Genomic DNA, 15216 nt, shown 5'->3' on the forward strand with positions numbered 1-15216 from the left:
TAATAAAGCCAGCCTTTTCAAGCACTTTAAAACAAATCAATGTATGTGAAATGGGGGCTATGGTGAGATGAGGGGCTCATTTGCCTGGTGGTAGTGAGGGAATCTGAGGAGGTGGTCATGGGGTGGGGGTGTCAAAAAAAGACTATTGCACAGGGCGCCACCAGCGCTAAAGCCAGCCCTGCTGGTTATAAATGAGTTTCAAACAGGGATGGTATCTCCGCCTAGCAAACCTTCGGTCACCTATATTACTATGCTCATTCCAGATCTCGGCTCCCATGCCTTTCTCACTCCAAGTTAATTTCTTCATAGACTTACTCTGGCACTGAACTCAGTTCTGATTAAGCCAGGTGCAAGGGCATTCACTCGGATATTCATAGGTGCCAAAGCAGGTGCGAGAACCTTTGTCAATCCATTTACTGCTGTCTTACTGACACTGTATGGACCAATATTCTGAAGAAGAATGAGAAAACAGAGAGTTATGTACTATGAGCGTGTTCGCGCTTGACATCATTGGCGTACCGCCAGAGTTACAATGCGATACGCTGTGAATGGTGTGCATGACTTTTGAACAAATCACAATTGAGAAGCGATGACCCTTTCGGCTTTGTAGTATATCATCTGAATGAATGGGTTGGTAACTCAGTTTTTTTAGGACTGCAGCAATCCAATTGCTCTATTCCAGTTGTTGACAACCTTTTGACTACTGTGGATCCCCACGTTATCATTACTGGAGCCCAGAGTCCCCCACTGAATCATTTTTGGAATCCAGGGACCCCCCCACTTAGGAATTACTAAAAGCTGTGGCCCTAATCTGTTAATATTATTACATTTTCTAAGCAGTCGCAGATCCCCTGAGAAGGCTTCGTGGACCCCAAGGGGTCCTTGGACCTCTGGTTGGAACCACTGGTCTAGTCTTTATTGTGTGATAATGTGATATTTTTCAAAACTGGCATTGCTGCGTCATACAATATAATCAAGGCAGGAGAGGCATTTTTTTCACCGGGCATGCCCCAGGTGGGCCTGCGCCCTTAGAGTACAGTTTGGGAAGCCACGGTCTACTCCTGGTGTCTCTGTCTGTTTTGCCCTGGATTAGGGCTCATGGTTGCTTCAAGGGAGGGGCGAGGAAGTAGGGAGAAAGTAATCACAGTGGGACAACAGGCAGAGGAAGAGACAGGAGAATAGAGAATTGATGGGTGGAAAGAGAGTGGATGAATGAGGAGACAAAGGGTGTGGATTTGGTTTGATCTTTTTTGGGAGGGCTGGTTTTGGTTTGCCAGTCCATCCCTGAACAACATCACACACAGGGGAGCTAGAGAGTCCAAATGCATCTGTAAAAGTGGTCAGATACATGGGCATAGCTATCAAGAATGCAGCAGCTGCAGTGTCACTGAGGTCCAGGGATGTTAAAGGAGAACTGCACCTCACTCATAACTACCAAACCAGATGATAGGGTCCCATTTTCCTTGCTCGCCTTAGGGCCCTTGGCACTATGGCTATGCCACTGGTCTCATAGTGACATTGCTTGGTTTGAATACATCTTTGGTTGTGCCAGAGCGACTCGGTCTGCTGCTTCATAGGGCTCTACTGGTCAAGATTTACCAAAAAAAAACAATATTAAACAAAGTATGAACATTCTTGCATAGAGGGGGTGGAATTGAAATTGACAGAAATTCGCTATCCAAGGCCACTGGCTGTGCTTGTGCAAAAAATGACATTGTAGTGTGACGCTTAGCACAAATAGCGCAAAAGGTCAAGTGAGTAGTGTCTGATATTAGATGTGTAGAAGAGATACACCATTCTGTTCATACTTCTACATGACAAAGAGTCAAGTGCAAGCTGCTCAAAATGTCTAATTTTATGAAGATTTCACCTCACTATCACAGCATTGAAGAAACTAACGCCCAGACTAAGACTTCGCGGTCCATGGCAGCGGGGCAGGCGGTGGAGGTCCAACCACCATTGGTTTGGTAGGCGGACCACCGTATTACAATGCATGCAGTTCCGTAGACGAAAGACCTCTGTGGTCCCACCAGCACCACCAGGCAGCACAGACCACCACGGCAGCGAGATAGATCAATGAGGCTTTCGGGGCCAGTGTTTCTGCTGGACAGATTATAAAGTTGCTTTCCACCGATGTGACTGTGGCAGTCCAACCACCACATCCCCGCTGGTGGAAACGGAGGCGTAGAAGACACAAACTCAACTGTATTCAGCTTCTCATATCCTGTGCAGAAATGGAGCCTATACTACACGTCCTGCTGCTGCTGTTACTGGTAAAATCAAAGAAGCCAAGGACACAACCGACGGTAAGACAAACACCTTCCCGTGTCCCTAAACACCACAACAAATTGACGCACTGCCATTGCAATAAGTGCAACGCATGCGTCAATACCACACATGCACGTACAAATAAATGTTTTACCACGCATATGCCTTTACCACGAAAATGTTGTTGTAAATGCATATGTGTTAAAACGTAAGAGGTAAGTACAGTATATATATATATATATATATATATATATATATATATATGTGTATATATATATATAAAAAGAGGAGAATTGTCCTGACAAGCGTGTTGTGGCGCACTTATTTCACCGGTGGTGCTGATTGAAGGCAGGACGTCCATATTTCAAAAGAAGGGGATTTCTCTTTCACTTTGTCAAGAGAAAAGAACCGCACTCCGCCGTTGTGCAATTAATAATTAAACTTTTATTCCATTCGTGGGATTACAAACAAACAAGACAGGAATACCCTGACGCGTTTCGGTCACACCGGACCTTGTTCACATGTGTTTCCTGTGTACTCATTTCGCGCTTTAAATAAACTACCTAGACTCAACAGAAAAAATACTACTAAAATTGCACCCAAACATCAAAAAATCAAAAAATGCTCCTTAACATCACAAAATATATACACTTTAGCAAGAAAAAACAAAAACTTTTTTTACTAATGTTCTTCAATCAATAATAATATTGTTACAAAAATCTGAGATGTTTGTCTCCCAAATTTCCCATTTGCTATATCTTCTGGTAGATGTAGTTTATAACATCTCCTCAAATAAATTAAATTATTTTAACATGTATTATTTTAAATTTTGTTTCTTGAATTGATTGAAAAACAATATTAGAGCAGTTCTAGAGGTGTTTTAACATACTGCATGGAGCCTCATTAATTTTTAATTAATAGAATAAGGATCATATTCATTTCTTGCCTATAATAGCACAATCCCCCAAAATCTATTTTAACAATGGCCCACACTTAATCCTACACCTCTGATGTCAGTATATTTTGATGTTATTACTGCAATAAACTTCTATTTTTGGTGCCAAAAATATATATATGTCCATCATAATAATAACTAAGAAAGACTGAGAGAGGAGGTGAGAAAGAACAAGGGTAAGGAGGGAGGGGGAGAGGGAGAGGAGGAAAGAATGACGGGTGGGAAAGTGAAGGGAAAGTGAAGGGTGAAGCAAAAGCCTATAATACTTCCCTCAGAAATAAAAAAATTGAAAAATCTTTTCTTCTCTTTCTCTTTACTAACATATAGGCCAAAACAAACCCCCCAAGGAGAAGCATCTTAAAAATGATGAAATTCAGTTAGATAAATGCAATCTTTTTAACCCTTATAGGTGTACAAATAACTTTTCATCCTGGTTTAAACCTAACGGAGTGAGAGATCGGATATCCAGTATATATCTGGATTCCAGCTGGTGTAATTTCTTTTCTCTATCACCACCGTGCTCCAGTTTTGGTACCTGATCAATTGCATAAAATGTCATGAGTTCCCACTTGCTATCATGTTTTTGTTCCATGTGTCTCGCCATTGATAGTTGCTCGAATGTGTTCTAAAATTTGCTTTTTAGTTTCACATATAGTACTGCCGATATATTTCAGCCCACAAGGGCACTCAATCACATATACTGTGAAACGACTTTTACAATTCAAATGTTTGCGTATCACTCTTTCCATGCCAGTAGTTGTAGAGTACTCTTTCTTGTTCACACCAATTTTACATGCCTTACAGCTACTGCATTTCCAAAAAACAGGTTTCTGTAACCAGTTTGTTTTTCTTATTTGGAAATTACTGTGTGTTAATTTGTCCGTTAGATTTGCTGTTCTTCTAAAAGTAATTTGTGGGTATTGTCCCATAATTTCTCCCACTGTTGGGTCCATAAGTAAAATTGCCCAGTGACTCTCCAAACTTTTTCGAACTTGTGTGGCACTCTGAGAGTATGTAGTTATAAATCTCAACTGCTGTTGTTTGGAATGTTTAGTAACTTGGTTACCACCATGCATTAGTTGTTCTCTTGATGATTGTTTCAAACGTTTCTTCGCTACAGCTAAACATTTGTTCGGGTATTGTCTTGCCAGGAATCTCTCCTCCGATAATTTTAAGTGCTCCTCACACTCTTTTGGTTCTGAACAGATTTTCTTTATTCGTAAGAATTCACCATAAGGAATATTCCACTTCGTTCGTGGTGGGTGAAAACTATTAGCATGTAATATAGAATTCGTGGCTGTTATTTTTCTATGTAATGAGGTTTGAATTGTCGCCTCTTTGACATAAATTTCTGTATCTAGGAAAGTCACACGTTTTGCACTGATGTCATAGGTGAAATTCAATTTTGCTGCATTAGAATTCAAAATCTTAAAATATTCATCAAATTCTAGCTCAGTGCCATCCCAGATCAGAAAAAGGTCATCAATGAACCTCAGCCAGATCACTACTTTTTGTTGATAAGTCTCATTCTCTTCTGCCCAAGCTATTCGCTGTTCAAACCAACCCATTGTCAAATTAGCAAAGTTTGGGGAGAAAGAAAAACCCATTGCAGTGCCCTTTATTTGCAGGTATAGTTGTTGATTAAACAGGAAATAATTATTCGTTAAACAAATGTTGATCATTTCCAACAGCATCTCATTATGTTGATAAAAACGTATATTCCTTTGGTCAAGGAAAAATTTGCATGCCTGGATCCCTACATGATGTTCAATATTTGTGTAGAGTGAGACCACATCCATCGTTACTAATTTGTAGGCATCCTGCCAGGGTATGCCTTCCAGTTGCAACAATAGGTCTCCTGTATCACGCAAATAGGAGTTCAAATTTCTTGCTAAAGGTGCTAAGAAGAAATCAATATATTCTGACATAGGTTCTAATAAGGATGCTTTGGCTGATATTATTGGTCTGCCTGGTGGATGTTGCAAGTTTTTATGAATTTTAGTATTTGGCCTCTACTTGATCAATGAGACCTAGATTTTCCCACCTTACAATACACAGATTTATCTCCTCCTTCGATTTTAACAGTGGGTTCCCAATAGCATGTGCATAACATGTTTTGTCTAACAATTGCCGCATGGCTTCTTTCACATAATCCTGTTTATTTTGTATTACGATGTTTCCATCTTTATCAGCGGGTTTGATTTCAACCAATGTATCCATTTGAAGTCTGTGCAGCGCCTGTTTCTCTGGTATCGTTAGATTCTCCACTTTTTTATTCCAGTTCTTTTTATAAAGATCATGAATGACCATCTCCGCGAATAGGTCTATTTTGTTCCCTGCTGGTAAAACTGGGTAAAACTTGGAAGGTGGTCTTTTATCTGTGAGGCCAGCCCCAAGAGGTTTGACTATATCACTTGCTTCCACTGGTTTGTCTCCTAGGTCTAAGTTCACCAAAGTCATCAAAGTATCTTTATCTCCCACAGTTAAATCATGCTCATATAGTAGTGGGTCCGTTTTCTCTTTCATTTTTGCTTCTGCAAATGTTTTTGCAAGTTTAATTTTACGTATATACTTGTAAAAATCGATTCGTGTTTGTACTAATTCCAGATCAGTAGATGGGCAGAATTGTAATCCCTTTTTTAGGACAGATTCCTCCGATTGGGACATTTCTCTGGTAGAAAGATTAATGATGTTTAACTCTTGAAAATTGCCGCTGTTTGTGCCCTGGTTTTTCTTTGTCTTCACTCTTTGTCCCCTTCGTGTGGGTTTATTCCTTTTGCGCCCCGTCCTCTTCCTCTCCCTCTTGTTTTCACTTGCTGATCTTTGGATTGTTGTTGGAGGGCGAGGCGCATCTCGTTTAACAAAGTTAGTTTTGCTCCCTGTGTATTGGGGGAGCTTGATTCTCTTTCACTGGATTCATTATCAGTTGACCTTGATTCATTACTTGATTTATCCGATTTTTCGATTTGAGATACATCGATTTGTTCTTTCAACTTTGCATTTTGAAATCTCCTTGCAAAAGTGAAAATTCTCCCCTTTTCATAATCACTTTTATCCCTTTGGAATTTAGTTTGTTTGTGTGTTTTCACAGTCTCCTCATGTTGTTGAATTTTTACAGCCATTTCACTCCTGATTTTGCTCTCTTCTTCAGTTAGCTTTATGCCCTCAATTTCTTGTTCTAAAGCTCTCAATTGGTTTTGAATCTTATTCAGTGCTATTTCCGCATGTTTGATTAGTATCAAAACTAATCCCTTTGATGAATCCAAAATATGTGCACCCCACTCTTCCAATAATTCACTGCTTGCATCTTGATGACTGGGCATGATGCCTATTCGCAGGCCCCTTGGAATTCTATTCACTTCAATGCATTTCCTCAAGGTAAAAAGTTCCCACCATTTATTAATCTCTTTCCGGGATAGCTTCTCCCATTCACGTAATTTCATCTTCACACCACCATAACTCTGCGCCACTCCACTGCTTTTGCCATTAAGGTTAGAACTCCCCATTACTTCATTGAAGATCTCTGCAGCTGATGCAGTTCGCATAGCTTCTCTTTCCTCCATTATTCATAAAAAAATATTTTTTGCTTGTTGATCCCACTAGTGTACTTAACTTTTTTGAAAATTCACTTCCTGTGCACAAACGACTACCCCTTTTGTCAGCATCTATGGGTTCCCATTATCATATATGCTTATAGGGGTACTGTATTTTAGTGCTGACTGTAAATATAGTGAAATTATAGGAATATTTATTGAGTAATTGTTCATATTTTAATCTATGAATTAAGTAGATGAAAGTACAGCATATTTTTGAGCATGTTTTCAGTAATTTATAAATAGAGTATAATGTATTTAATTATGGTAATTTCGATTTGAGAGTATTTAATTATAATGGTGCATCTACTCTGTATACATATAAAAGTTGACATTTAAAGATGGCCGCCGCTATTACAAGTTAAATAATGTATGAGCTAAAGTTGGTCTATTTTTTATGTCACTTATCTGGGTTATTTGAATGAGTTGCTCTGACAACACTCTATCTGTGACAAAGGCTTTGTGCCGAAACACATTGGAGTTTGTGTTTGTTTAATTAAACATTGGATTTTCCATTTTACGGAGGTGTCCTGGTTCTCTTCGTATTGGAAGAGTGTGCACGCTATATGTATATATATATATATATATATATATATATATATATATATATATAAACACACACACACCTTACCACCCAAAACCCTTACCCAACCTAAGCCCTAAAAACTCTCTTACCACCCAAAAACCCACACCCACCCCAAACATCCCTTTCCATCAAAAATCCCATACCCACCCAAATCCCTAAACATCCCTTATCACCCAAAAACCTATATCCAAGCTTAAAATGCCATTACCATCCCAAAGTCCATACCCACCCTATAACCTACAAAAGCTCTTACCACCCCAAAACCATACCCTCCCTAAAAACTAAACATGCATTTACCACCCCAAAACCCATGCCCAACCTTACACCTAAGAATACCCTTACCATCCCAAAACCCATACCCACCCTCAAACCTAAAATTGCCCTTACCACCCTAAAGACCATACCCACCCTATAACCTGAAACTGCCCTTACCACCACAAAACCCATACCCACCCTTAAACCTAAAAAAAACCATCCCTCCCCAAAACCTATGCCCACCATTAAACCTAAAAATGCACTTACCACCTCAAACCAGAAACCCACTCTAAAATCTTAAAATGTCCTTACCATCCCAAAACTCATTGCCGCCCTAAAATTTTAAAATGCTCATATTATCCAAAAACCCATACCCACCCTAAAACTTAAAAATGCCTTTACCACCCCAAAACCCATACCCAACCTAAAATCTAAAAATGCCCTTACCACCTAAAAACCATACACACCCTAAAAACTAAAAATGACCTTACCACCCTAAAACCCATACCCACCCTAAACTTTAAACACCCCTTACCACCAAAAAACCCATACCCACCCGAACCAAAAAATGCCCGTACCACCCGAAAAATCATCCCACCCTAAAACTTTAAAAGCCCTTTCCGCCCTAAAACCCAGATCCACAATAAGCGTGTTATATATATAAGTATTAAGTGGTGTGAGTCTCTATATATATATACTTATTGTGTAGCCATTTTAGTTACAGCTTCATACACGTTATTTTAGCAAACTAGGCCTGCCGCTGTGCACTTTAACCTAGACATATTTCATTCAGCTTTGTTTTATTATTTTAACAGTAGCCACATTTGCGGTCTTGTTTTATTTTCCCTATCTAGCCGTTCTTTGACTAGGCCAGCACTACGTTCTTAAACAAGACATTTTTTTCACTCTGTGCTTTTCTCAAGGTTGTAGTAAGATAGGTCGCTAGCAAAAGTGGTACACTTTGGGGGTGATTCCAAGCTTGTCGGCCGGCGGGAGTCGCCCGCCAAGCGGGAACCGCCAGAAGACCGTACCGCAGTCAAAAGACCGCGGCGGTCATTCTGGGTTTCCCACTGGGCTGGCGGGCGACCGCCAAAAGGCCGCCCGCCAGCCCAGCGGGAAACACCCTTCCACGAGGAAGCCGGCTCCGAATGGAGCCGGCGGAGTGGAAGGGGTGCGACGGGTGCAGTAGCACCCGTCGCGAATTTCAGTGTCTGCTAAGCAGACACTGAAATTCTAAGTGGGGCCCTCTTACGGGGGCCCCTGCAGTGCCCATGCCACTGGCATGGGCACTGCAGGGGCCCCCAGGGGCCCCACGACACCCGTTCCCGCAAGCCTGGTTCTGGCGGTCAAAACCGCCAGAACCAGGCTAGCGGGAAGGGGGTCAGCATCCCCATGGCGGCGCTGCCTGCAGCGCCGCCATGGAGGATTCTGCAGCCCAGGGGAAAACCGGCGGGAAACCGCCGGTTTCCCTTTTCTGACCGCGGCTTTACCGCCGCGGTCAGAATGGGCCTGGATGCACCGCCAGTCTGTTGGCGGTGCATCCGCGGTCCCCTACCCTGGCGGTCTCGGACCGCCAGGGTAGGAATGACCCCCTTTGTCTCTAATGTTCACAGAAAAATACTCCCTCTTGGAACATCAGCTGTTTCATTATAAAAACACTACTTTGACCCATTCTCGTTAGAGGGAGATTCCAGCCAGATGACCACGGCTGTATGCTGATTGCTGAGTGCTTTGCTGCAGCTGCTTATGTGGACCATAGGCCTCTTGATCAGGTCTGAGGGATGATGTCTTCCCAGGGGAACCTCAAGGGAAGAATTAGAGCTTAACATGCTATGCTCTAACATAGCCTAGGTAGGAGCTATTTTTAACAATCTTTGTGACAATATGGTAGCTTTATTTTTATGTTTCACTCTCCTTGTCACTATTTTAATCCTGTGATGCTTCATCATCCTAGTTATTACAATACATGCTTTATTATCTAAGATGCAGTTACTTCAATAAAGCCTTATTGAACTATACTCTGCCTCTGATTGTCCTTGCATATGTGAGATTAATGTAACTGAGAGAAACGGATTTCCCTGAGGAGTCAATTGTGCCATGCGCTCAGTTGTCCAATCATCCCTGCTCTTGGGTGGAGATGAGGCACTGCTAGTTAGCTGGAACAAAACCCGGATTAGGCAGACATGTTCACCTGTGGGTGGTTCAGACTCAGTCCCCTACAGTGCAAGCGATTCTACCGTCCAAATCCAGTAGTCTCATTAGGATAATGAGAGTCTACGCGACAAACTCAAACCACTTAATACTTACAAGTACTTACCTTTAAAACCTTTACCATGCATACACCTTCACCATTCATGCCTTTACAAAATAAAAAAAAATACTTACCTTTAAAATCTTTACCACGCACATACCTTTACTATTCATGCCTTTATGCCTTTACAATGAAATTCATTGTGAAGGCATGCGTGGTAAGGTATATTTGTGGTTAAAGCTTGCGTAGTGAAGCCATGTGTAGTAAGCACATATGCATGGTAAGGGTATCGTGATAAAAGCATTACGTTGTATTTGCTGCATTGTAAGTGATGTTTCCCCACCATATCAACATCACACCTACTAATTGAACTGATACCCTCACATTGCTCACATGCCATGGCCTGTCATGATATTGAAGACACATATGTATGGATGTGTCATTTAACCCAAACACACTTTTCCATGCAACATCCCTGTAGTAGACTCTCACATATCACCCACATTGCAATAATGAAATAGAAGGTTAATGAGATGTACAATATTTTGGAACACAAATATCCAAAGCTCACAATGTAAACAATACCTGCAGAATTGGGATGGCGGCATCAGGGGGACCCCAGGAAGGATGCTGCCGTGGGGCACATTTCACTTTGCACATCCCCCTAAAACACAATTTGTACAGGAGCTGGGCTTTCATGTATTTCTGGAACAACCAATAGTATACCAAAGTGACATGCCTGTCCACAAATGTGTAAGTGCAAGTCAAGAAAGCAAATATAACAGCAACAGCATGGGTCCCACAGGTAGATGAAGTAGCTGGAAGGTACACACATGAAAAAGGCACATAGTAAAATGTATAGGAAGGTAGCACAAAAACACCCTCCGATTGTGGATAAGCAAAACTCTAGCTTGAATGCGTGATACGAATGTCCAGTCTGCATCAGGGGGACAAATATATTCCAACAGATGTTGATATTGGTCAAGTCAAGATGAAAAATGCACCATAGCAAACAACACACAATGCAATGACATCCCAGTTGGATTAACACCCACATACTCATCCATTTAACATTTCCCCTTGCCCTGGGTGACACTGGCACTGCTCCTAAAGCCAACCACAGCAAACGGATCAGCAATCAGGGTGAATGAAACACAGCTGTACACGTACATCACAAATTATTCAGGAACAGCACAAAAGGGTAAGGTAGAAATTTAATGGCAGGAGGGCAAATGTGTACCCAAAAAACGTCTTGGGTTTATTAACACAACTTTAAATATGCATTAAGGCAAATGGTCCACAAACAGAAGTCCATGCGCACTGCTGTGCTCCACAACTTGACTCACTGGTTTAGGAACCTCCAGAGGAAGAGATATCAAGTGGGCATGCCAGACACCTCAATAACCTCCCTTGAATGTGGTGGGGTTGGAATTTGGATGGGTGGGTGGGTTTGGTTTGCGGATGAGTGTGCTTCACTTTAGGAGGAGTGGTCTTCTTGGGGTGGGAGAGGTATGGTTGGTATCAGGGTAGGCAAGGGCAGGTGTGACAGGGGAAGACTTGGATGTGGAAGAGATGGGTTGGGATGTGGGCAGGGTCCTTTTGCTTTTGGGAGGGGGCGGGGGTAAGAGCAAGGTGTGTTTGGTGACTGGATCAGTGGGGGTGGCGACCTTGACAATGGTGGGTGTGATGGTTTGTGTGAGTCACTGTTGAATGCCTACATGCTGGTTTGTCTAGGGGTGCTTGTGCTTATGTGTGCTGGTTGTGTGTGATGAGGTGGATGGATGTGCATGTGTACTTGGGACACGTGGGAAAAAGGGAAATTGGAAGGGGAAGGGGTTTTTAGTGTGGTGTGGGATTGTGGGGGTGGAATGCTGCCATCAGTGAGGAGGCCACAGCCTGAAAAGATCTCTTTAGGCCTGACATTGCACTATGAATGCCTTCCAGGAACCCAAACACCGGCTGAAGCTGGCAGACGTGAACCTTGGTGTCATTCAGAATGGCATTCTGATCCACAGAGATGCTTCAAAGGAAGTCAATAGCGTCCTCACTTAAGGCAGCAAGGGTACCGGGGCAAGGGGTGAGGTGCCTGGTGCTAAGGAGATGCCAACACCCTTTGGTGACTGGGTGGGTAGCAACAGGGAAGGTGGAGATGGAACTAGGGGTGGTGGACAAGGATGGAATAGGTCCATGACTTGATGGGTCCACCACCACTAGGGAGTGGCCACTGGAGGAAGAATCTCAAGATGAAAATGTTCATACTGTGTCCTCTGAGGTACTCCCCTCATTCTCCGGGCCACTAGGTCCCTCTGTGTTTAATGTGTTTTGGCTGGAGGTGCCAGGGCCAGCACCTTCTCCACTGGTTTTGGCTCTGTCTCCTCCGCTTGCCTGTGCTGATACTGAAATTAAAAAGACAAGTAGGATCACTACATATGCCTGAACATACTTGAACAACTGCTTTAATTACCAAACATTACCATAATGTGCAGTAGCCCCCGGCCACAAGCTTCAGCAAAGTGGCCCCAATATTTGCAACACAAAATGCATGCTTGCTACATTAACTGTGAACAGTTGCCTACAGGAAAATCAGAATCACAGACAACTCCAATTGCATTGGTGAAGTTGTGCAATACTTTATCACCTTGAATGGTTTGGCTTATGTAGCATCCCTCGGTAACCTGTTGGCACAAAATAGTATGGCAAGGTCAAGTTCAAACTCACAGATCCCGCACAAGATCATGCATCCAGCTACTCTTCATATATCCAATACCATATCATGAAATGATGGCCAACTAATCTAGCCATGTTGCAGCAAGAAGTACAGTAGCCAGAAGAATGTGACATGGAAACACCTATGTCACACTGTTAAAAATCCCAATGGTAACTTCACAATATGTACGTGTCTAAATAGACTCATTGAAGTTATACCACTGTTGGCCAAAATGACTGGGAGATTTGTGTACAAATATCCATACCACCATGTATCAGCTATCCCCATGGAAATCACCTGTCTTGATTGGTACTACTGAGAATACCCTGCTCAGATTGCATAAGTAGAAGCCAATAGTCAAATATTGTAGGCTCATGGATTCTCCAGTACCTCTAGAAGGCCCTTCACATGTTGCTCAATGGGAAGGCACATCACTGTCCCGTTCTGTCATGCAACCATAGATTCCCTTGGATGAATGAGTGCACACAACCATATTTGATTCCCACAGCCCTGCAAGTCACTTTCTGATGCATGTCAACAGTTTGATAATGATCCTTTACCATTTAACATGGGCTAAGCACTTCGCCAAATGATTCTACATCAATGGCATAGAAATGCACATTGTGAGTAAAAACTGCTGTCCTTCCTGTCATTTCCTTCTTAGCTTCTGCAATTGTACATGCCAAAATATATGGAGTGGCGGGTGAGGGTAAGTGTGAGCCACCATTCAATGGTGATAGACACCTCTTTGTGGTACCACATGAACTGTAGGGCCATCAAATCTGTCCAATCCCTAGCATATGTTGGCATGCACACATATGTGAGGGAATCGGACATCATCCTATAAAGACTGGTAGACCATGCATGAAGCAACAGTGAAACAATATGGCAAAAGTTAAAGGTATACATGCTAACATGTAGGCACAAGGAATTATGGCAACAGTGGTGTAACCAAAATCATGTCAATTGACATTCACTACTTACCATGGGAAAGTAGTGCTCTGTTACTGCACCCAAAGGGCAATGTATGCTCTGTCACATGTATGAGTGCCACCTTCACATGAGAAATAGTAGTGAAATACCAGCACTCATAACACACTGATGACAAGTGGCATGTGGGGGACAGATGCCAATATAATCAATTGGGCAGATACATGGCTGAGTACAGTGGTCTATTACCTCATGTTGTATGTTGTTGTGGCTGACATACTGAAGACAAGTGGACTGTTGGGTACAAATGACACCCACAACAACATCACCTGATTGATGACTGTACTCAACCATGTATTGGTCCTGGAGAGTAAATTGGTTATGGACTGTAAACTGTTGTGTCCTAAGTTACTGGGCCAATAGGCAAGGAACATCAGCATGCAACAACTTCCATACCTACACAAACAATTACTCATATTGTGTGTCACACATGACCCATCTCCAATGTTCGAGGGAAGTGGCAGACTCTAACACATCAACATGGCAATATAACAGGCATGAATATGCCCCAGACTCACCCCCTTGTAGCTGCTGTGCTCCCCTCAAATGCCGATCAAGCTCAGGCAGGCGAGTGCCAGAATGAGGGCCATCAGGGGGGTCATGCTCCGGAGTGTGCCCCACCCACTTTGGGAGGACAATCCCCTCTGGACCTCCGCGTTCTTCCGGGCTCAGTGTCTACTTTCTTGGACAGTGGGTGCTCTGCCGGCTATGGACACCCAGGGTCTGCACCTTCTGGGCGATTTCTCTCCAAATCCCTTTCTTCTGACGGGTGTTGACCTGTATTTATGCAATAGACCAATTCTAAGTTTACAATTCAATTTTTGCAAACAATTGGTTGTGTCACAAATTTCAGAAACACTAAGCACAAAAATATTGCCATTGTCAACACACCACAAGTGTGAAGCACACCTGCTGATGAGTACAGGGACATTAATACACACTTTTAGAGTCATCTTTGACTAACCCACTACCCTGCACATGGCCTACACAGCCTAAGCAAGCCAACTGGCATCAATTAGCCCAGGCTCAACAACATGTACTGTGATGTGAGCCAGAATGACACACAAAGCACCATTGTAGCCCTCTGAAGGGTCAATTCCTTGGGCCTGACTGGACAGCCACATAAACATCCAGCCACATTGACTCACTGCATACAGTCCCTACTGGCATCTACCATAGTACAGACTATACCCTAAGACTTAATTGACAATGAAAGGGTTGTCTTGGGTGGCACATAAAGTCTCTTCCCTGTGCATTTGCGGACATGTGGGCTACCCAATGTAATCTCATACCACTTCAAAGTGGGTTTGTATGGTATGCACTTGAAGCACAGAACACACCCTTTACCATATGTGGCAATCCTACAGAGATGGCATCCACCATACTAAAGGTATGCTTTGTCTGATTGATTGCATGTAACAAAGCTAATGAGTCACATCATGCCCTCCCCTGAATCAAACCAACTTTCTGCACTTTCCGTTTGTCACTTGTGCAATAAGCCTGTACTGTACAAATATGACTTATGGAATGGTGACATCAGAGCTGTGGGAGTGAGGGACCTCTTATAAGTCAATGACACACATTGACAATGTGGCTCAATGCAAATATGTT

The 15216-nt window shown here is 42.6% G+C and overlaps 1 protein-coding gene across 1 annotated transcript in view; it reads right to left on the reverse strand.

Moving 5' to 3' along the window:
• Nucleotides 1–303: 303 nt before the first annotated feature.
• Nucleotides 304–15216, reverse strand: part of LOC138265063 (dehydrogenase/reductase SDR family member 4-like) — a 93205-nt gene continuing 78292 nt past the window's right edge. The window contains exon 6 of the mRNA XM_069212612.1: nt 304–450. Within this exon, the coding sequence (XP_069068713.1) occupies nt 304–450 (147 nt within the window). The remainder of the gene's footprint in view (nt 451–15216) is intronic.

This window comes from Pleurodeles waltl, chromosome 11, assembly GCF_031143425.1.
Source record: "Pleurodeles waltl isolate 20211129_DDA chromosome 11, aPleWal1.hap1.20221129, whole genome shotgun sequence".
Taxonomy (NCBI): Eukaryota; Metazoa; Chordata; class Amphibia; order Caudata; family Salamandridae; genus Pleurodeles; species Pleurodeles waltl.